Below are 23,105 nucleotides of genomic sequence, written 5' to 3' on the forward strand. Positions count from 1 at the left end.
TCGATAAAAGATTCATATTTAACACTTCAGTGTTAAATTCTCCATAATAAATTAATGGACTCAAAATATATTTTGAGTGCATCATCTATTGAAAATAAAAAAATAAATCATCACATATATAAATTATCAAATTCATATAAGTTCGTATTTTATTAATGGATGCTGAACTCTAATTACCATAATCAATCCTTAAATCAGTAATTAAAAGTATATAATCCTTAATAAAAAGTCGGGTCGTTACAAAATAGCTATGTTTGAAAAAGTAACTGCAAAATGGAAATGATTGAATTTCCTCGGTAATTGAGCATTTAAAGTAAATCTATTTTTGTTATTCTTTTTTAGTTTTGTGAAAAATAAAAGTTCCCCTTCAACTTCAATCATAGAAGAGCTGCCAACAAAACCATAACATTCTTTGGGTCAAAATTTAAAATATCCACCTTCATAACTTATCTATCAAAAATACCCACTTTCACAAAACACATATCAACTATACCCAACTCATAATTAATGACAAAACTACCCTTCAACCAATCCTCAACAAATCCATCCTAAAACCATTTCATGTTCAAATTATCATAATTCAATTAATACATAATCAGGCCCAACATGCTTCCGTACAACTTCGAAATAATTCAAAACATAAATCAACAGTATACCTTTTGTCGACTGGTCACCTCCAGGAGCTTTTATCGCGTTTTACGGACTTCTTGCCTCCACGGCCTTCGTCCAACCACCCACTCGCAAGTGATGGTTGCAACCTTCTTCCTTCACTGTGTTCCAGCTTTCGCCGAATGGTCACCTTCAGGAATCAGTTTCCCTCCTTCATTGTGTGTCGACTCCAAATATTTTTGTTGAAAAATGAAAAGAAAATATTTTTACTAAACCGGAATAGTTGGACAAAAACTAAGCGTTTATAGAGGAATTATATAAAATTTAATTTATTTCATAAAATACTCCCCAAGGGAGGAGACTAACTTGTTTTAGCTACTCATAGTAGCTAATACTTGTGTACATAAAAATAAAAAGAAACTAAAACTAAAAACGAAAACTTTGAAAACTAAAAATTAAAAATTACAAAGATAATTTTTCTAGAGAGATGAAGTGGTGTATGAAAATGTGTTGTGATTTTCGGATGTCCTTCTTCTCTCCAGCACTTGGGTTTATATAGAGGTCTGAATCCCTCTATTATTGCTCGGTGGTTGGCCTCGGATTCTCTCTTCGTGGCCAGCTTGTTTGAAATTGACAGCCACCTTCTTTTGTTGGCCATTACTGCCGACACTTGTTGGTGTCATCACATGGTGCTGGGCCCTTGCTTTATCGCTTTGTGATAATGCTGGTAGGGGCCGGCTGCTTTTCCTTCCACTCACGTTTGTCCTGGAGCGTTTGGTGAGTGGTCCTCCTGTCATTCCACCCACTTTTGTCGTTTCTTTTGTGGGTGCGATCCTTGCTGTGAATCACATGATTCACTTTGCTTTGTCGGCCACCTTACTTTTTTGGTGCCCGCGGGGTTCTCCCTTTTGGAGTCTGATGCTTGTCATGCTCATCAGACCGGAACCTCCTTCTGTCAGGTTTCGGGAAGAAACCTTTGCCGAATTCTGGCTCCTTCTGCGACGAACATTGATCGCAGATTTTCTCGATCCACTGGCCCAGATGAGCCATGTTGCAGAATTTGCGACGAGTCTCCTTGCTCCCCGCAATCTTGTTGTCCCATATTGTTTGCCTCTTATTCTCGAAGGATTTTTTGGCAAATTGGGTTGTTGTTCCTGTCATTGTGTTAACCAGGAACGTTCCTAGATCCGAGCTTTGAAAGAACTTGAATCTAGACTTCATTTTGTCCATCTCTGTGAGACAGACCCATAGACCCCATGCTCGTCTCGTGGAGATTTGATCCTCCGCAAATGTTGAGACGATTGCAGCTTGAAATTCGGGAACTTTGATCCGGTTCAAGGCTCCCGTATCTGGTCTTCGAAGCTTGATGAAATGGAAAGCTTCATGGACTCCTTTTCCCACAGGTTCTGGTGCTGCGCTGAAGAAGTACAGTTCCAGAACATCTCCCCGTTTAAGGGACTCGTTGTTCTCCCAGGCTTCAAACACCGTTCTTTGGATCCATTTGGGTAGACCCTTGATTTCGTTGAAGGCTGGAGAGGTGGTATAAACTGAGGCTAATGCCCCAAACTCATACCATTCATTGACGTCATTTGGATTGGCTCCTGGAGTCATCCAAACTCTTGGATATTTTCCTGCAACATCAACCCGGCAATTTCCCGGATTAATGCCCCTCCTTGTGAGAAGTTTCTCCCACCTAGGGGTGGAAAATCGGGTACCCGCGGGTACCCTACCCGCAAAATGCGGGTACCCGCGGGACGAAAACTGCCGAAAACGGCACCCTCACCCGACCCTCTTTCCCGATGCGGGTACCCGAATACCCGCAGCGGATACCCGCTGCGGGTATGAGGGTACCCTCACAGTCCCGCGATTTTTTTTTTAATTGTAATTTTGCGGGTTTTTGGTCCCGCTGGAGGGTATTTCGTCCCGCGATAGGGTATTTCGTCCCGCGAGAGGGTATTTTGTCCCGCATTTCACAAAAAAATTGAAAATATCCTTTCTATTTCATAATATTATTAAATAAAATTGGTTTAATTCCTAATATTTATTGGTTTAATTCCTAATATTATTAAATAAAATTCCTAATATTATTGGTTTAATTCCTAATATTATTGGTTTAATTCATAATATTTATTGGTTTAATTCCTAATATTTATTGGTTTAATTCCTAATTGGTTTAATTCCTAATATTATTAAATAAAATTCCTAATATTTATTGGTTTAATTTCTAATATTTATTGGTTTAATTCCTAATATTTATTGGTTTAATTCCTAATATTTACTTTTGGTTAATTGGTTTAATTCCTAATATTATTAAATAAAATTATTTAATTTTATTTTTTAAATATTTATTGCGGGTATGCGGGTACCCGCGGGTATACCCGCGGGTACCCTCTACCCGCGATTTTTGAGGATGCGATACCCGCACCCGACCCTCCACCCGAATTTTGCGGGTATCGGGTACCCGATACCCGCGCGGGTATCGGGACGGGTGAGGGTATACCCGATACCCGCAACCCGATTTTCCACCCCTACTCCCACCTGTCTTGATACATCTGCCAAGAAGGAGAAATATCAATAAAATTAGTATCAACCTTAAATTGGCCTGTCATGGGTCTAAGATTGATCTCTTCCTCTTTTACCTCAGAGGTGGAGGGTTGACATGTTGATTCAGGGTGTGACCCCTTAACAACATCTTTTCCTTTGGGCTCCGGCTGTAAAACCGGCGCCTTAGGACTCGTGCTAGGGGTACTTGAATCCCCTGCTACAGGTAATCCGCCCTGTACGGAAAGCATTGCTTTATTCCGATTATCTCGGAAAACGCGCAAGAGCGGCTTGTTGAGGGCTTCCTGAAGATTGAACATCTTCATGAAGCAAGCATCGATTTGGTTGGATACTTGGGCTTCGTCAGCCGCTTGTATCTTTCCCGCTTGTTTAGTGTGTAGAACACACTTCTGCCATTCTTGTTGTAGCAGCTCTAGACTTTCGAAGAGCTGACCCTGTATTGCCCCGATGGCCTCCGCTTCAGGGAGCTCCATCCCTTGTGAGGAAATCTGCAAGAACATTCTGATCAGATTTCAAAACGACAATATCATAATCATAATATTGGCATTCTGCTTGCCATCTAATCAATCTAGCCTTTTCAGGTTTAGATTCAATCTTTTTAGTTAAGAAAGCTTTAACGTTGGTGTTATCTACTTTCAAAACAAATTTTTTAGCAAGTAAGAATAGCGGCCATTTTTTGAACTCCTTCCTGACTGCAAAAAACTCTTTCTCGTTTATGTGCCATCGCACAGCCTCGTCGTTGGAAAAAAGACCGCTACAGTATCTGCATGGTTCTTCTCCATAAGGGGTGATCTTTGTAAGCACAGCTGCCCACCAGAAATCACTCGCGTCGGTGTAGAGGACCAAATCATCCTCGTCTTGTGGTATTGAAAGTTTTGGGAGATTTTTGCAAATCTCTTTCAACTTCTTCATACCCTCTCGATGTTCCTCCTTCCATATGAATGGAACATCTTTCTTCAGTAGTGGACTGAAGACCTTTCTGTGTTCTGCAAGGTTTTTGATAAACATCCCTGCAAAATTGACAACCCCTAGAAAACTTTGGAGCTGCTTCTTCTCTTTGAGATCCTCCGGGAATCCCTGGACTTTTTCCACAATATGATCTTGTAGAATAATCCCGGATTCATCGATCTCGATCCCCAGAAACTCCATCTTCTGGGTGGCTATGACTGCCTTATTTTCGGACAGCACTAATCCTTCTTGTTGACAAACATCCGCAAAGATCTCCAGATGCCTGACATGTTCATGAATGTTCTTTGATGCAATAAGAATGTCATCAATATAAACAAACATAAACGAAGAATAATCTTTGAAGAGATTATCCATCTTCCTTTGGAATATCTGAGGCGCGTTGGCTAACCCCATTGGCATGACATTCCAGACATAATGTCCTTGTGGAGTTGAGAAGGCCGTGAACTTCTTACTCCCTTCCTCCATGCGAATCTGGTAAAACCCTGATTTGCAATCGAACTTTGAGAATACCTTTGCACTTCTGATGCAGTTGATGAGGTGTTCTCTACTTGGGATGAAGTATCCATCAAACTCAAGAATATCATTAATCCCTTTATAATTAATGACTAATCTTGGCTTTCCTCTTTTGATCTCCCCATGATTTCTCACCAGAAATCCAGGACTGCTGTAGGGTGATCTTCCTTCTTCGATCAGCTTTAAATCAAGGTGTTCCTTGATTATACTCATCATATCCTGTTGATCTCGAGGGTTCATCAGGATAGGTCTGAACCTTACGAACTCATGCTCCTTTCCAGTTTTAACTTTTAAGGTTGCTCTGAGCTGGTTCTTGTCCCACCATGCCAAAGGATCTTCGTGGTAACACTTCTGGATTCTCCTTTTGACGTCGGCAATGGACACCTGTTCTTTTTCCTTGATATCTTTGTGTGATATCAGGGATACTTTGAGGATTTGAGTTTCTTCCTCGGAGAGATTTGGGAATCCCTCAGTTCTGCATTTGAGCAAAACTTCTCCGAATCTCCTTTGATCCTTCATCTGGGGTCTCCGGAGTCTGCCATCATCACCACGCTTGCTGCGGAATTTGATTGGCATCGATCTATGAAAAGCTCCATTGAGCCTCTGCACAATGATCTTGTGATCACAATTGGTTGTGAACACTAGCCTCCTGGCTTCATTGTCTTGTATATATCGCTTGAAGCTTTGCAGAAAATTATTTCCAAATAATATATCTGCTCCGGTGTCATGGAAATAAATTGGTGGAGTTTTGACCTTGTACCAAGGTGTCTGTCCTGCTCCGCCGATCAATATTTCCGTTTGCTTTACTCCTTTTGATAGAAGTAAAATCTTTTTGGAGAAATCCCTTCCTGCAATTCGAGGTAGTTCTTCTTCAACTTCTGCTGGAAAGACTCCTCGTTTTGCTGTACAGATTCCTGCTCCTGAATCCACATAAGCAGCAAAATATTATGCTTTGTATTTCTCATATAACATCCCTACAGAGATATATATCGAGAATGGGCTGGTCATTGGATCATCACTCTTTGGCGTCCAATGGTGATCTCCATTCCTCCTGATTTCCATGACCATGGTTTATATTTGTCAAGGAAATCTCGTCCTAAGATCAGGACATCCGCTTCTTGTCCGGCCTGGCCTTCGGTTTGGATTTCAAAACCTCCAACCTCCAGAGTTCCGATGTATCGGTTGTCTCCTGGATTTGCCAAATAATACAACGAACTGCAAGGAAACTTGTTTTCCCTGCTTGTTGTATCGAATCTTGTGGAAACTTGTCTCCATCATTCGGGACATTTGAGCTTGATTCTCATGTCCGGAGCTGGTGTTTCCTGGATCGTCCTTCTCTCATATGATTGAGAGAAACTCCTTGTTATAGGCCCTGAAGTTAGCCTATTTCCTTGGAATGATAGCCTTGGTGCTCCTAGTCTGAGACTCTGGGTATGGCTAAGCACCGGCTTGTCTCCAATATCGATGTCGATTTCTCTGATCTGAGGAATCTCCACTCGGTTTGGATTGACTGCCTTGGCAACTTCCTTGAATATTTCTGGAATTTCAATATATTCTCTTCCCAGAAATAATTCCGTATGATGGGAATTTGATAAGGCATACGAGACTTGATAAGTCAGAGAGTATGGCCTATTTCCATCCGTCATATACTCCTTCTTTTTGTAGTCCTGATAGAGAGTCAGGGCTCGGCTGAAGGATGAATCTTGCAGATTATAAGCGATTTGTGGATAGAACTCGGTTATAATCTTCTTAGCATAGAGATTGCCTGAGAAAGCTCCAAGAATTGACCCTCTGGCATCTCTGATCCTTTTGTCGCAGAGTGCGACATCAATTGGTTGGTCTGTCCCTGGGAAAAGGGAAGATTTGATTACCAACTGAATTGCTCCGATATGAATCCATTTCATCGTGTTTGCGACTTCTGGCTTCATTTTCTTGAGATCCTGCCTTATTTCTTCGGCTGGAACCAGCTGGATTTCCACCTGATTACTTGTGATCTCAATTGGAAGCGCCATTTCTTGGCTTGTGACGCCAAAATAGACATGATGCTTCCTTTTAGTTGGAATCAAGCTATATAAAACTCGATTCAATCTTCCATTGGAAAACCCTTGATAGGTTTGAACCTCTTCGGTTTCCTTCTTGAGTTTTCTCACGAGCTTTTTCACCACTTCTTCTTGTGGAATCAGGAAATGGCTAGTAAATCCATTCTGATCCTCATTCTGGGTGTGGTGAACCTCTTGCTCCTCTTTAGTCTGACTCGTCTCCGGTTGATCCATCGGTCATCTCCGAATCCCCAGAACTAAAGACCTCTTCTTGCTCATATATACTCTCATCAGAGGATATATCTTCAAATTGATACACGGGTATCAATTCTTGGTGGTAGATAGCGTCTTCGATATCCGGTGTGGATTCGAATCTTCTTATCTTTCTTTTCTCGTTGTCTGGGCAATTGGTTGAAATATGCCCCTTTGCACCGCACGACCAGCAGTTGCAATCCTTGAAACTTTCATTTGCTTTGGCCTGAGTGCGCCTGAAAGTTTTTCTCGCCGGGATTCTCTTTTGATTTGAGAATCGGTTTCTTGATGGTCCGCTCCGTTGGCCTGACTTGTAGGAGCGCGCCTTCTGTCTGGTCCACATAGTTCTCGACTTCCAAGAACTCCTTCTGGACTTTCTTTCATAGGGTTGATACCTATGTTTCTTTCGGCTTTTCCTTTGATACAGCAACTCAACACCAATCTCTGTTGGAAGATCAATGTTGTCGCACATCAATGGAGATTTCTTGTTGAGTCTCCTCAATCTCTTGAGATTCCTCTGGTCTGCTGCCTTCTGGAACCATTCGGACAGCTTCTTGTGGACATAAGACATCCTCCTTGAAGCACTATCAAGTGGATATCCTCCTGGTGATACATACTCGTTGATGAGCATTTCCCTCCATGTACTCGGAAACTTTGGAAAAAAGAGATCCATGGCTTTCTGATCATCAACTTCCCCCATATGGACATATAGGGTGTATATGCGCAGAAATTCATCGAGAGCTTTTGGCTCTAGCACCATCAACCTTAGATTGTAAAGTGCCTGTTGATATTTCTTGCGTTTCTCCTCTGCGGATCCTTCGAAAAAACCCATTCCCAAGAAATGGATTTTTATTTGTCTAGTAGTTTCATTAATGATATCATACATTGAGGTGCTACTAAACATTTCTTCCCTTGCTGGAACCTCAAGTTTTGAGAAGCGCGGGATCAATTTGAACAATTACCAATTTAATCATTTTTTGCTTAACAGTACGTGGCGTTGTCTCACAGTCCAGACCCAGATTACAAAGTAACCTATCGGGCACGAGGAAAGTTTCCAGCCGATATACTAGTCAAGCTTAATTAGGCAAAAGATGGGAGATAAAGAGAAATTAAGTATAAGGGTAGAAATGGTATTTCACTATGAAGTGGGTATTTTTCATAGATGTTTTATATAGGTGGGTAGATTTGATAGATGTATTATAAAAGTGGGTATTAAAAACCATTTGCCCACATTCTTTTAGGTATTATTGTCTTTCTTTCGTTTTTTTCTTTTACCCTCCGATGCTCATAAGTGTTTTTTTTTTTTTTAATTAGAAGAGGTATCTGAATATAATCAATTATGCAAATCGCACGCAGACGAGGCCTTTTTTTTTAAATTACAAGAGGTATCTGAATTTAATCAATTATGCAACCCGCGCGCCAGCGAGACCTCACCACCACCCAAACGGTGGAAAACATCACCGCATGCAGGCGAGAAACGTCCTGCGTGTGAGACCTCAACACTAAACAATACAACACCAATTAAAATGGGAAAACATGCAGGCGTGAATTTATATGAGATCTACTACATCACTAGCGTGAATTTGATTCCAATGGGAGGGGCAATTTTCTAGGGAAAACAATGTATACTTTATATACTCCCTCCGTCACATGAAGCATGGCACACTTGTTTTCGGCACGAGAATTAAGAAATTGGTATTTTGCGTGTTAAGTGTGATAGGTGAAAAAGTGAAAATATGAATAAAGAATAAAATTTTTGCCATTTTTAGAAACGTGTCATGCTTCGTGGGACAGACCAAAAAGGAAATTGTGTCATACTTCATGGGACGGAGGGAGTAATAAGATAGATTGATAAATACATGAAGTTTAACGTTGTTGCAATTTTATTGTGATTTGTATTTTCCCTTAATGGATTGAGTATTTAAAGGATAAGATGATCAAACAAGCTTAAAACAATTGATCCATCCATCATAAAGGAAAATGGTAAATTAAGTTGAATTATTTTTATGTATCCATCCTTACCAAAAAAGATTTTACTGATATAAAGAAACATAAAATAAGTATCTGTAGAGACAAAGAAAAGGGGATGGGGATGGGGATGGGGATGGTGGTGGGTGTACTATTTGAATGCAGGGAGAAGCAACTTAGGTGATATGTAGCTATCACATTACCCTTTTTCAGGAATTCATTAGCTCTTCATCACCAGTATACTATTATTTACACAAATGCCGCCTTAATTTATAATGCATTGTTTTATTTTATTTTTTTTCTTCGGCCGGCTTAGGTATCGTGTCAATACATATCTTGACCGGCTGAAACTTTGAACAATTCATAATGTATAATGTTTGTTTTGTTGCAGGCAAATTTGTGGCAACAATGAGATTTAATTTATTGTTTTGACTTTATACTAGAACAGAATTCGCAAATGGAGAGTAAAAACTGGTATTATTTTTGTGTAGCGTAGCAGATATGCACTTCAATTGAGCCAACCTGGTTTGTTTCAGCAAGTCTTATTTGACTGTCATCTAAAATGAAAAGAAAACAGTATTAAAAAATAAAGTATCCTTAATAAGAAAGCAGAGTAATAATTTCTGTTGCTGTGTGGTGACAAGGTTTTGAAACTCAATCTGGAATGAGAAGTAGAAGCTGTCAAAAAACAATGCTGTGGTTATTACAAAGGAATGTACAAGAATGGGTTCCTTATTGAGCATTATTTATCCAACAAAACACAGAATATAGCTCATAGTCAATACAAACTTCAACTTGGTATAACCACAAAAATGAAGCATATATGCCACTTACAGCTGCTGATCCCAAAATGGATCGCTTTGGGTGTTTCCTCCTGAGTAAACATTGTGTAACATGGATGAGCCCCAAGCCATCCATCCGGTCTCAGCAGCCGCCTCATTTTTCCCAGACGAGCTTCGTTGCTGCTCGGCTTCCAAAAGATTGAGCCGTCTCTTCATCATGTATTCCTTGATAGCTTGAAGCCCTCTGTTCACTACATCTATTGGAGGAATTACAAGTGGATTTTGGTCTAGGTTAAGCTTACTTAGACGCTCAAGCTGATAAATACTCTCGGGAATAGCACGAATTTGGTTGTTGCTAAGATCAAGCTCTCTCAGATTTATCAAATCACCAATTGATTCAGGCACTTGAACTAAATCGGTAAAATTGCTGCTCACATTCAAGACCTCCAGTTTTGTCAGTCTCCCAATGGCATGCGGTAGACTATGGAGTGAATTGAAATGAGCATCCAAAATTTTCAATGATCTCATTTCACAAATAGAATTTGGAAAAGCTTTTAGCTTGTTCAGATGAAGAGAGAGTTTTTGAAGATTCACCAACCCATAACCAATGTTTTTAGGCAAAAACATTAAGTCATTGAAGCCTGCATCCAGCTCAATCAAAGACCTGTTAATATAAACGGAAAAGATAGTGAAGCATTTTCGCAAAAGTGCCATATCTAAAATTCTATCAGGTTCAAGTGATTACCTGCAACCAGCAAGGCTTTCAGGGAGTTTCTTTAATTTATTACTAGAAACATTCAAGACCTTTAGATTCACCAACAAGCCAATGGCATCTGGCAAGGTTTCTAGAAGATTGGACGACACATTGAGCTCTTCCAATTTCTGTAGTCCTGAAATCGAGTCGGGAATAATCTGAAACAGAGTCATGCATCAGAAGCTTCCAGAAACAGTGTACCCAAAACACATTTGATTCTATCCGGTAAAGATATAACATACGGGGGGGGGGGGGGGGGGTTAATTTAGGTGATAACTTGGATTTGGATAGACATAAGCTAATCTACCAAATACTTGGATAGATTGAACAACTTTAAGCTTCATGGATATGTAATCCTTCAAACAATCAATCCTATGTAAATCCAATCTATCACCTAATGTAAATGCCCTTAAAACCAATGAAAACTCATGCTTGGTAGTATTCTCTTCCCTTCTACAGGCTAGATAGATCATATACCTACTTAGTTACTCCCTTCTCATGTGAGATATTGAACAGATTCTAAAAAAGTGAGGGTATATATCTGTGGAGGCTAATTAACACAACCAAAATCATTGTTGATTTAAAAAATGTGAAGGAAAAAGCATAACAAAGAGAATTTGTGCAGACCCCTTAGCACATGATATATGATATCATTAAACCATAGAATCAAGACGCGGTTCATTAGCTAATTTTATAGTTTCTTAAAGTGGAGACAGTAGCTGAAGACAAAAGATCCCATAAGAATAACATACAAAAGTAAAACACAGTTGGAACAGATGAATTTATCAAGAATGCTGCAGCTGAACAAGCTAAAACAATGCAACTGATCTCCGTAAACATAACACCCATATAATCTTTCAACTTTTCAGATTGAAATAAAATGTTAACCATAGAAAATCATTGACAAATAAAGATTCCAACTTGGATATTAGACATTCCGCAACAAGTTGAGCACTGTCCAATTAATCAAATCGCTGCTTCAAGGTCACTTCCAATTTCTTGATTTATAAATAAATAGATTCCTAGTTTAGTGGCCCCAAAGAAAAACAAAGGAGAGAGATCTCGATCTCATCAGGAATTAGAGAAACCTGGAGTTGATTGTGGGAGACATCGAGAAGGAGGAGTGCATGAATCTTGCCAAAGGGCTCAGGCAGAAATTTGAGGTGGCGGCCGGAGAGGTCAACTCTTTCCACAACCCTATCATCGTGGAGGGCTTCTCGTAAAACCCTAACAACCTCCTCATTCACACCTTCGAATTCTTGACCTTCGTCTTCATCTTCGACGTCTCCGTCGTCAACGACATCGTCACCCAACTGTATATCCACAAAATCCGTCTCCATTTGTCTTTTCTTAGTGCTTAATCAACTATAATTCCACACATATTGTGAGAAATTGGTGCACTGTGAAAATGGGAATTTTAGGTGCACTGAAATTGGTTTGGTTTGTTGACTTTCATATAGTAACAGATTAAAATATTTTGCCATTCATACTTCGGTATTTTCATAGCTTCGTTCTTTATAATATGGTAAATATTACTGGAAACCATATTTTATTTCAGGTACCATTTTCAAACCTTTTAATTACTACAACATAATGATTTTTTTTGTCCCCAATGACACACCAAGGGTTGCGACCTTCTGTGTGTGAACAGTAAGGTCTCAGGTTCAAACCCCACTGCTCCCCCTCCCCAACTCAAAAAAAAAAAAAATTACTACAACATAAAGTAATTTTTTTAAAAGTATAGCACTATTTTAACACAATACTTGCGCATTTCTACAAAAATATTCCAATAGTTAGTTATCTACAGAACGATGTCGTTTCGATTTCATAATAACCTCATTTTCCAGCTCTAAAAAACTGATGTGCAACATGTGTGCATGAAAAGTTAAGATGAATTAGTAAGGGTGCGTTCTCTTTGATTGTAAATTTATTATGGGAAAATGAATGATAAATAAAATTTAACCCTTTAAATCCTTTGTTTCTTTTTCCACATTTCCTACTTGACCCTTATTATTCCTCATTTATACTACAAAAGAGAGATAATATTATCACATCATTTTTGGAGGGATAATACTATCCCTCATTTGAAGCGTAAATGAGGAGGGTCAAGTAGGAAATATGAAAAAAGAAATGAATGATTTAAAGTATTAAATTTTGTTTATTCCTCTTTTTCTGATGATAAATTTACAATCAAAGAGAACGCACCCTAAAAAGATAAGTAGAGTTTTAGTTTCCAACTTTGGCTTTTTTTTATAATTCAAATCTTCTTAACTTACTTTTCCATTTCGAACTTATGGCTCGAAATCTTTGGTGGAAAATAAAGAAATCCAGGCATGACTTGGATCTCTCTTACTACCATGCATATATGCTTTCGTTTTTTAGTATTCAAAATGGGTCTTCTAGATCGCCATGCCCATCTTCAAGATATACGGTAATTTTATGCTAGTGTATCATGAACGATTAGTTTAATCAGACGCCTACAATTTCATGCTATGTTAATTAATAACTGCAGACCCTGACTTTCTTTGGCCTTAATTTGTCTGCGTGCATGTGAAGCGTAGTGGTGATGAACATAAACAGAATTTCTCTCTCTCTCTCTACATGAAATAAATCTAACGATTTCAACGTAACGCACGATCAAGAAATTAAGGAAGAATCTCTCATGTTCGAAACACGAAAAAAAATAGGGAAAGTGGCAGCTCAACAGTAACAAACTAGCTGATACTCCCTCCGTCCCAATAAAAGTGGCCACTTTTATTTGGGCACGGAGATTAAGAAACTTAGTGTTATGAGTTAATTGAGTGTGGTCCACCAAGTTTAATGAGATAATTACTTTCCACCACTTCTTCTCCTTCTCCTTCTCTAAAGATTAAGAATCACCATCTCACCAACATAACAAAAATCTGGGAATGAGCTAAATAAAAATCAACAAAAAATAATATCATCAAATATTCATGTTCTTTCAGCAAAAACTCAAGTTATCGGTGTTCATCTACAACAAACTTGAAGATCGAGAAACCTACATGAACAAGACCATTTCCAGAATTCAAATTACAACTATAGCCAGAATCTAACATCATTTCCAGAATCCAGCTACAACTACAACAATGAACAAACTGCCACCTTCATCTCCAAACCTTAAAGATTGAGGAATAAGCAAAATCTGACAAAAAAAAAAAAGAGAGAAATCCAGAAATCTGCAGAGTCCGCCGCCTCCTCGCTGCCCTCGGCGGTGCGCCCCACCGCGGCCATCTTCCCATCCAAAGATCTGCCCCGCCGCGACGCTGCCCGAGCACAGCAGTTCGCCTCCGCCTGGAGCCATGGCTGCATCCGCTGGCGACCGCCGACGGCAGAGCCCCCAAATCAAAAACCAAAAAAAGGAAAGAGACAACCCAATCGATACTCCGTTGCTCACCCCCAAATCGCGGACCCAGGCTTCGATTTCCAGGCTGCTCGCCCCAACTGGAGGCCTAGGCCCCCAAATCGATACTCCGCAGCTCGCCCCAATCGGAGCCCTAGGCCTCCAAATCGCAGCCCCAGACTTCCATCCCAACCTGGTTTTCTTTTTCCGGTGAAGAGAGAGAGACGAGATATATGGAAAGGTAGGCCGGCGACGAGAGAGGGAGAGAGCAGATGCGAGTAACAGCAGGAGCCGCTACCACCGGTCTCCCTCAATTTCCACCGCTCAACCCCATTTCGCACAGCCGGAAGATCGCTGCCGCCGAGCCCTAGATCCTCCATGAATCGGCGCCACCGTGAATCCACGCCGCGAGAGGGAGAGAGCAGAGACGAGTGAGAGGGAGGTCGAGGACGGGGCGGTGGCCGGCGCTGCTGTCATTCGCCGGAGAAGAAATGAAGAAAGCGGGAGGAGGGAGGAGGGAGGGGAGGGACCGAGTGCGTGTGTTTGTGTGTGTATTTGATTTGTGTTTAGGTTTAGTTAGAAGCTTTAATTAACTTAATTAATATGACTTAATTAAAGTAAATATTTCCATTTTAGGAAAGTGGCCACTTTTAGTGGGACAAACCAAAATGGAAAGGTGGTCACTTTTATTGGGACGGAGGGAGTATTAGATATAGGCAAATTACAGATACGAACTTACAACATGGGGTCAAAGCTGAACACGAAATTATAGAAATCTGGAATTGAAATGTTATTATCACGAAGCAGTCGACTCCTCATCAAGCATTTCAATCACCTTTGCAACACCTGCAGCAACTTCCTAGTTGATCACACCATCAGGCATATCAAAAGTTCTCCTCTTCATCAACGACGGTTTTCCTGGAGGTTGAGGGTCCACAACATCGAGCATCGCTTCCAGCTCGTCCACCATAGATTTTTTTGCAGCTCGAACCATCAAATCTGCACCCTACAAAGAGCAGAGAGAGCAAACGTAAAAAAGACTGCGCCAACACATCAAAGAAGAGAAATTCAACCAGGTTTGTAAATCTGACCCAACCCAAACAATCACCAAAATGAACCTGCCTCATTTTCATGTGTTGTAATCACTCTCATTTGTTGGCAAAACTATGAGAAAATAATTGGAGATTCGCTATTGACACAAAAAATAATAATCCAGCATTACGAAGAAAGATAACTCAGAATTTGACAAGGAAAACTAACAAACATGACAATTTTTTACTACCTCAATGGCATCAACAGTGAGAAGCAGAACAATGATTTTCTCAGAGAACCTTTGACGCTCTTCTGCATCACGGGAAATACGGTGGCGATATGAGAAATTGTTGAACAAACTCCTGATTTCCTTCAACTTGTTCTTAGCAATTGCCAGCTCGCGAAGTGCACGTAGAGCCTGAGACCTTCGGATAAGATAAGCTCGGAAACTCATCTGAATTAATGCAGCTGCATCTTGTGGAGACAACTCTTTAGTCTTTCCCTTTTTCTTCGCCAACCTCTTAGTGAAAGCCTATTACCATATGTTAAGAAAACATTAACACAAATATAAGCTGCCTGTCAAATAATACACATAGAAAGAAAGCTCCAAAAAAAATCTCTCAAGAGGAAAATAAAATATAGAAAAACTCAATTTTTATAGTAGTTATAACGCATAATAGTCTGTCTGGGTCCCTACAAACTACAATGTATATGGAGTTTCATCTCATGTTCATCCAACCATCATTCTCTACAGACTACACATAAATGTCATCACTGATCACTATCTCCTCCCAGTTCACATGCCAATTGTGGTTCAACAAGATTGAAAACTCAATATGCTTCAAAAAAAAGATTGAAAACTCAATAGGTTGTCTCTTATTAAGTAAACCACTAGGGAAAATTCACCAAATGCGATATAGATATCAAAGATCTCAAGTACTTCAAAGTATCAGAACACACTACCATAAAAGAATATCCTTTCAAGTTAAAATACAAGGATGCAATGCGCAAAGATTACAAGCAAAGCTCAAGAGCACTGATACACTTCCCTTTATTCCACATCACTGTTCTCTTTCTTGGGATGTCTAGTATCTGAAGTACCAATGGGAGTCCACTAACTCCTAACCAGCTTTTTCGAGAGAATAACACACACACACTCACCCTTTCCTTGGCTGAATCTCTTCAAACCTAAGTTCATCAAACCAAAGCTACAATATTAGGAAAGGATTACAGATTGTATCCTCCAGCTCTTTGATCTCCAGCACAATTTTATTATTTAATAAAAGTATAGCACAAAGCACATTGTACATCCCCCTTCCCTCAAAGCCACAACTACAGGTAAACGCTTACTTATGCAATTTCCAGGCACAGTTTCGTAACATCACTACTCAACAAGAAGAACTCTCAAATAGTTGATTGATCTTCTAATAACTTCTAATGGTCTAATATTAGATTCACATTTTCTCATTAGCCGAAATTCCAAAGGTTATAGCATTCCCGAGCTTCAGCTCTACCATCTTCAGGAATGTTTTTCATACTATCATTTATCACATTGAATCCAATGCTTTAGATAACTGTTGGCAATGAACCAAAAATCAAACAAAAGCATTTGGTATCCAGCTTAATAGAAATCTCTAAAAGAAAAAACCTACAATTATAACAAAGATATTTTATAAACTTGTATACTGTCAAACAAGCCAAGACATAATTTTTGAAATTGATTCAAAATTAAAAAGAAGCACAGAACAAAACAGGACCTGTCTCAAGACAATGGCGCCATGATCAGAGGGTTCTTCAATCTGAATGGTACGAGCAGCAGATTTACCATTCTCCTTCACTTTGTTTTTCTTCTGCTTCGCGCATTTGCCGCCGCTGGAGATCTCAACCGTGTAAGTTCGCTCGGGGCAACCCTTCCCTTTAATCCGCGCCGTCCATTTGTAGCTCTTCTTCTCATCCTCGCCGCCCTTGATCTCGGTACTCCATTCGTACTTCCGGTGCTTCTCCTCGGTCTCCATCTCGGCCGTCCATGAGTACTTCTTCTGCTCGAACTTCTTCTTCTTCTTCTTGACCTTCTCCTCCCTCTGGAGCCGCTCGAATCCCATCTCCAAATCGGAGACACGATCGCATAGCGCTTGCAGCTGCAGCTCGCCGAGTCCGACACGACGGAAGGGAGCAGTTTCGATCTGGATCAATTCAGTGAGAGTGTCAAATTCATCGAAGAAAAAGGAGGGAGAATCGTGAAATTGAAGCTCGTCTTCGAAAATGGGGAATGCAGGGAAGCAAGGAGTGTTGAGGAAGAGGGTTTTTGGAGGGTGGCACTCAACCACGTGGAATCGCCGGAATCTGCTCATTTTTTAGATTAACCCAACGCAATTAGTATAAGCTGAGCATATATCTGTAATTATATACACAATTCATAAAACTATGGGCTTTCTGTGAATGAGCAACGGCAAAACTCAGCAATGGTAAAGCCGTGTAAAAGTAGTCATTCTTATCTTTATAGCAGTAATTTTGCTTTTACAGCTTGCATTGTTTCATTTTTATTTGTTGCATAAATTGAGTAAATTTGCTTCAAGAAGAAATTCCCATTCTAGAATGTAGCCTACTTGTTATTCTATAACTTATCTCATTTGTAGCCTCAGAGGCAAACAATTATTAATTACATGTACATCAAGTTTGGGCAAAAAGATCACATGGGGGATTTTTTCATATAGCGCATTTAATTATTTGAAAAAACTCTAGATATATAGAATAACAGATATCGGATTAACATACATAAAATAAAGGGTTAAAATACATATTCACCCCTGAAGTCAACACCCCTAGAGCGTTGGGCTCCCCAGACTCGGTCGTGGCGCGTTGACCTCCCTGAACTCTCGTTAACGGAGGTCAACGCGCCACGACCTGTTGGGAAATATACACAAATACTTCCGCCCATTATCAAATCGAAAGCAATATCAAAGATATAAATTATCTAAGACGGAAAAAATAATGACACCGATATTTAACGTGGTTCGGCCAAACTGCCTACGTCCACGGACCCACCCCAATATATTAGAGAATCTCACAAAGGAGGAGTACAACAATACCACACTGTATTTTGTATCTTGCCTACACAGAGGCTATCTCTCGACTCACTTTTATCACTCGTGTTTAACTTCCACACTGAAGTTTTCTCTCACTATATTTTCTCACTCTCTAACACTTCTTTCACAAGACTTCTTTTGTGAATTTGGGATAATCTTCAAGCTGCTGCGATGCACCCATTTATAGCCTCCATGTTTGTTGATTCCACCTCACATCCCAACTTTCTCAAAGTTGATTCCACCTCACATCCCAACTTTCTCATAGTTAATGGGGCTGCACTTTCCTCTTTGGTGGTGGCAAAGTTGTGGTGGTGGCAAACAACTTTCTCAAAGTTGTGGTGGTGGAGCCTCCATGTTTTGGCTAACAATCTCCCACTTGAAGACTGATTTTAATCTGTCTTCACACCTTGATCATCGCAGCAGCCTTACTGTCTTCACTGTAGAAGACCAACTGAAGTTGAGCACAACTCCAGTTTCTCTTTGCCAACTGTCTTGGTTAACATATCGGCTGAGTTCTTGCTTCCCTGGATCTTCTCAAGTTGTAAGATCTTCATCTCCAGCAGGTGACGGATGTAGTGATACTTCAACTCAATGTGCTTTGTCCTTGAGTGAAACGCTGGATTCTTAGCCAAGAAAATAGCACTTTGACTGTCACAAAAGAGTGTACTATTCTCATGCTTCTTCCCAAGTTCTCCCAAGAAATTCTGCAACCATACCATCTCCTTGCTTGCTTCCGTCACGGCTACATACTCAGCTTCCGTAGTAGACAACGTGACAATCTTCTGCAACTTAGAAGACCAAGAAATAGCAGTACCACCAAAAGTAAATACATACCCGGTTGTACTCTTCCGACCTTCCAGGTCATTTGATGCCAAATCTGCATCAACATAGCCAACCAACTTGGCACTCTTGCCATCAAAACATAAAGCCTTGTCCGTGGTACCTCTTAAGTAACGAAGAATCCACTTGACTGCTTCCCAATGTTGCTTGCCCGGATCACCCATGAATCGGCTTACTACTCCCACTGCATGCGCAATATCTGGCCTTGTACACACCATGGCGTACATAATGCTGCCTATTGCCGATGCATAAGGAACTTTTATCATCTCGGCACGTTCCTCCTTTGTACATGGCGACTCCTTCTTCGACAGCTTGAAGTGACAACCCAACGGGATGTTCACCGGCTTCGAATTCTGCATGTTAAATCTTTCCAATACATTCTCAATGTAGTTGGCTTGTGAAAGATACAACTTTCCTGCCGCCTTGTCTCTTTTGATCCTCATGCCAAGAATCTGATTGGCCTCTCCAAGATCTTTCATGGAGAATCGTTCAGACAATTGCTTCTTCAACTTATCCATTTCCTTTGCATCAGCTCCTGCGATCAACATATCGTCAACGTATAGCAAAAGGATAAGATAACTTTTGTCGAACCTCTTGTAGTAGCAACAATGATCAGCGTGGCATCTCGCGTAGCCAATCTCCAACATAAAACTGTCAAACTTCTTATACCACTGCTTCGGAGCTTGCTTCAGGCCATACAAGCTCTTTTTCAACTTGCACACAAGATTTTCTTTTCCTTTCACCACGAATCCCTCGGGCTGTGTCATGTACAAGTTTTCCTCCAAATCACCATGAAGGAACGCTGTCTTTACACCCATCTGATGTAACAACAAGTTTTCTACAACTACCATGCTCAACACTAAACGAATAGTGGTCAGTTTCACAACAGGAGTAAACACATCTGTATAATCAATACCGTATCGTTGCTGAAACCCTTTGACAACCAGCCTTGCCTTGTAGCGTTTGCTACCATCAGCTTCAATCTTGATTCGATAGATCCACTTGCAATGCAATGCCTTCTTCCCCTTCGGGAGCTCTACAAGTTCCCAAGTGCCGTTTAGGATAAGAGATTCAATCTCATCATCCATAGCAACTCTCCACATCCGCTTATTACTACCAGAATCTGCCTCTGCATAGCATTCAGGCTCACCACCATCAGTAAGTAGTAAATAAAAATTAGAGGGCGAGTACCTATCAGGTGCACGTCGCTCTCTAACCGGTCTTGGCAGCGGATTGTTTGGTGGTGGGGTTCTTGGCTCCTCATCTGGAACCTCTTCAAAATTCTAGCTCTCCTTGCTCCCACTCGAGTTTGAGATGTCTAACTCGACTACTTGGGAATCAGAATTGCCAGGGCTAGATGCTTTCACTCTTTCCTTGTACAACACCTGTTCATTGAAAACCACATCTCTACTTCGAATAACCTTTCGATTCTGCTCATCCCAGAGCCTATAACCGAACTCGTCTCCACCATAACCAATGAACGTACACTTAAGAGATTTAGCATCTAACTTGCTTCTATTAACATGATCAATATGAGCATAAGCAACACATCCAAAGATGCGTAGAAAAGATAGGTTTACCTCTTTTCCTGTCCATTCTTCCTCAGGTATCCGAAACTCCAATGGAACTGATGGACCTCTATTGATTAGGAATGCAGCTGTGTTAACTGCATCTGCCCAAAACATCTTAGGCAACCCACTTTTCAGCCTCATGCATCTTGCTCGCTCATTTAGTGTTCTGTTCATCCGTTCTGCTACACCATTCTGCTGGGGAGTTCCTCTCACGGTTTTCTCCATGCGAATCCCATTCTCAGCACAGTAGTCTTTGAACTCCTTAAGTTCATATTCTCCTCCATTGTCGGATCGTAGACACTTTACTTTCAGCCCTGTTTCAGTTTCTACAAGGGCTTTCCACTTCCTGAAAGTATCAAATGCGTCGGATTTATTTTTAAGAAAATAAACCCATACCTTTCGAGTGAAATCATCAATGAAGGTTATGTAGTATTCCGAGCCACCAAGGGATTTTACAGGCGCCGGTCCCCATAGATCACTATGGACCAGCTCCAGTTTCTGCGTCTTCAAGGTTCTGCCGCCTCTCGAGAAGCTTACCCTTTTCTGCTTTCCGAACACGCAATCCTCGCACAGGCCAACTTCAACAGTTTCCAGGCCAGGCAGCCTACCCTTCGAACACATTATCTTCATCCCCTTTTCGCTCATGTGGCCAAGCCGACAATGCCACAAATCTGCATTGTTCACTCCTCCTGCAAGATCAATGCAATCTTTGGAGTTAGTTGTCATATACAACGTGCCATCCTTCTTTCCACGAGCTACAATCATAGCTCCCTTGATTATCTTCCAATTACTGCAGCCAAATGTCACTGTGTAGCCTTCTGCATCAAGCTGCCAAATTGAAAGTAAGTTCCTTTTCAGTCCAGGAATATGTCTGACTTGATTCAGCTTCAACTCGGATCCGTTGGATGTCACAACTCGCACGTCTCCCTTTCCCACGATTTTCAGGGGCTCATCATCAGCAAGATACACCTGTCCAAAATCGCCAGAGACATAATTTTCAATTATATCTTTATTACTGCATGAATGGAAAGACGCTCCAGAATCCAGCACCCACGACTCCATCGGACTGGTCACGCTCAGGACCAACGCCTCGCCTACATCTTCTGTTGTGGCTGCGTTCGCTGTCTTTTTGTGATCCTTTTTCTTCGGTGGCGCTTTACACTGATTCTTAAAGTGCCCGAACTCTTCACAGTTCCAGCACTGGATTGAACCCTTATCCGTCCTGGATTGGCTCTTTCCTCTGGACTTTGACCTTCCCCTATTCTGCCTTCCTTTCGATCTTCCTCGATATTCCGTGTTCAGTGCAGCCCCTGACCCTGAAGTAGATGGAGATTCTTTCCTGCGAATCTCCTCGCTGATCATCAGATCTCTTACTTCGTCAAAGCGCAACTTTGCCTTTGTTGATGAAGCGCTAACTGCTGTCACTGTTCCGGCCCAACTTTCTGGCAAAGAAGATAGCAATATTAGGGCACGAACTTCATCATCAAACTCGATCTCCACCGAGCTCAGCTGTGTGGTGATCATATTGAACTCGTTCAAATGATTCTGCACTGGTGTGCTCTCGGACATTTTTAGATTGAACAATCGTCTCATCAAATGTACTTTGTTTGCAGTTGATGGTTTCTGGTACATCTCCGCCAGAATCGCCAACATCTCCTTTGTTGACTTTGCTCCAGTCGTGTGGTAGGCAACGTTCCTGGACAGCGATAAACGTATTGCACTCATCGCCTTTCTGTCCAGCAGCTCTCACTCGTCCGGATCCATCTTATCTGGTTTTTCTTTGAGGGGCTGATGTAGATCTTTTCCATAAAGGTAATCCTCGATCTGCATCTTCCAGAAACTGAAATCCGTACCATCGAACTTCTCAATCGTAATCTTTCCGTCGCCCATCGTAACTGCTCCCAATTGATAAACAAGATAATTTTCTCAAAGTAATTCTTTTATGATGTGGAGGTTCAGTAATTACTGCAACCACAGAGCATACTAAGAATTACAAAAGAACAATCATTGTTCACAACGAAATCACTATTCACGATGAATAGTAACAGCACAAGAAAATTATCAGACCGCCACAAACGTGGCTCTGATACCAGTTGTTGGGAAATATACACAAATACTTCCGCCCATTATCAAATCGAAAGCAATATCAAAGATATAAATTATCTAAGACGGAAAAAATAATGACACCGATATTTAACGTGGTTCGGCCAAACTGCCTACATCCACGGACCCACCCCAATATATTAGAGAATCTCACAAAGGAGGAGTACAACAATACCACACTGTATTTTGTATCTTGCCTACACAGAGGCTATCTCTCGACTCACTTTTATCACTCGTGTTTAACTTCCACACTGAAGTTTTCTATCACTATATTTTCTCACTCTCTAACACTTCTTTCACAAGACTTCTTTTGTGAATTTGGGATAATCTTCAAGCTGCTGCGATGCACCCATTTATAGCCTCCATGTTTGTTGATTCCACCTCACATCCCAACTTTCTCAAAGTTGATTCCACCTCACATCCCAACTTTCTCATAGTTAATGGGGCTGCACTTTCCTCTTTGGTGGTGGCAAAGTTGTGGTGGTGGCAAACAACTTTCTCAAAGTTGTGGTGGTGGAGCCTCCATGTTTTGGCTAACACGACCGAGTCTGGGGAGCCCAATGCTCTAGGGGTGTCGACTTCAGGGGTGAATATGTACTTTAACCCTAAAATAAAATAAGATGGGCATGTAAAAAGAACATAATTAGCAAAGAAATAGGAGAAA

The 23,105-nt window shown here is 40.8% G+C and overlaps 2 protein-coding genes across 2 annotated transcripts; both read right to left on the minus strand.

Moving 5' to 3' along the window:
- Positions 1-9,557: 9,557 nt before the first annotated feature.
- Positions 9,558-12,011, minus strand: LOC130995484 (plant intracellular Ras-group-related LRR protein 3-like). The gene is made up of 3 exons (XM_057920782.1): positions 11,537-12,011; positions 10,440-10,606; positions 9,558-10,358 (listed from the first exon to the last, which is right to left on the minus strand). The coding sequence occupies exons 1-3, from the start codon at positions 11,786-11,788 to the stop codon at positions 9,743-9,745; spliced, it is 1,035 nt and encodes a 344-aa protein (XP_057776765.1). The 5' UTR covers positions 11,789-12,011; the 3' UTR covers positions 9,558-9,742.
- A 2,467-nt stretch (positions 12,012-14,478) lies between these two features.
- On the minus strand, positions 14,479-17,440 carry LOC130995485 (BAG family molecular chaperone regulator 7-like). Its single transcript, XM_057920783.1, has 3 exons — positions 16,599-17,440; positions 15,092-15,373; positions 14,479-14,815 (listed from the first exon to the last, which is right to left on the minus strand). The coding sequence occupies exons 1-3, from the start codon at positions 17,190-17,192 to the stop codon at positions 14,669-14,671; spliced, it is 1,023 nt and encodes a 340-aa protein (XP_057776766.1). The 5' UTR covers positions 17,193-17,440; the 3' UTR covers positions 14,479-14,668.
- Positions 17,441-23,105: the final 5,665 nt, after the last annotated feature.

This window comes from Salvia miltiorrhiza, chromosome 7 (assembly GCF_028751815.1).
Source record: "Salvia miltiorrhiza cultivar Shanhuang (shh) chromosome 7, IMPLAD_Smil_shh, whole genome shotgun sequence".
In the NCBI taxonomy this organism is placed as follows: domain Eukaryota; kingdom Viridiplantae; phylum Streptophyta; class Magnoliopsida; order Lamiales; family Lamiaceae; genus Salvia; species Salvia miltiorrhiza.

Bases quoted from the DNA above. Each gene is read 5' to 3' on its own strand.
- LOC130995484 (XM_057920782.1), bottom strand. From the start codon at position 11,788: ATGGAGACGGATTTTGTGGATATACAGTTGGGTGACGATGTCGTTGAC. The intron at 10,607-11,536 runs GTTTCTCTAATT...ACTCTGTTTCAG, and splicing joins TCTCCCACAATCAACTCCAG to ATTATTCCCGACTCGATTTC. The intron at 10,359-10,439 runs GTAATCACTTGA...TTATATTAACAG, and splicing joins GAAAGCCTTGCTGGTTGCAG to GTCTTTGATTGAGCTGGATG.
- LOC130995485 (XM_057920783.1), bottom strand. From the start codon at position 17,192: ATGAGCAGATTCCGGCGATTCCACGTGGTTGAGTGCCACCCTCCAAAA. The intron at 15,374-16,598 runs GTCCTGTTTTGT...ATATGGTAATAG, and splicing joins GCGCCATTGTCTTGAGACAG to GCTTTCACTAAGAGGTTGGC. The intron at 14,816-15,091 runs GTAGTAAAAAAT...TGCTCTTTGTAG, and splicing joins TCACTGTTGATGCCATTGAG to GGTGCAGATTTGATGGTTCG.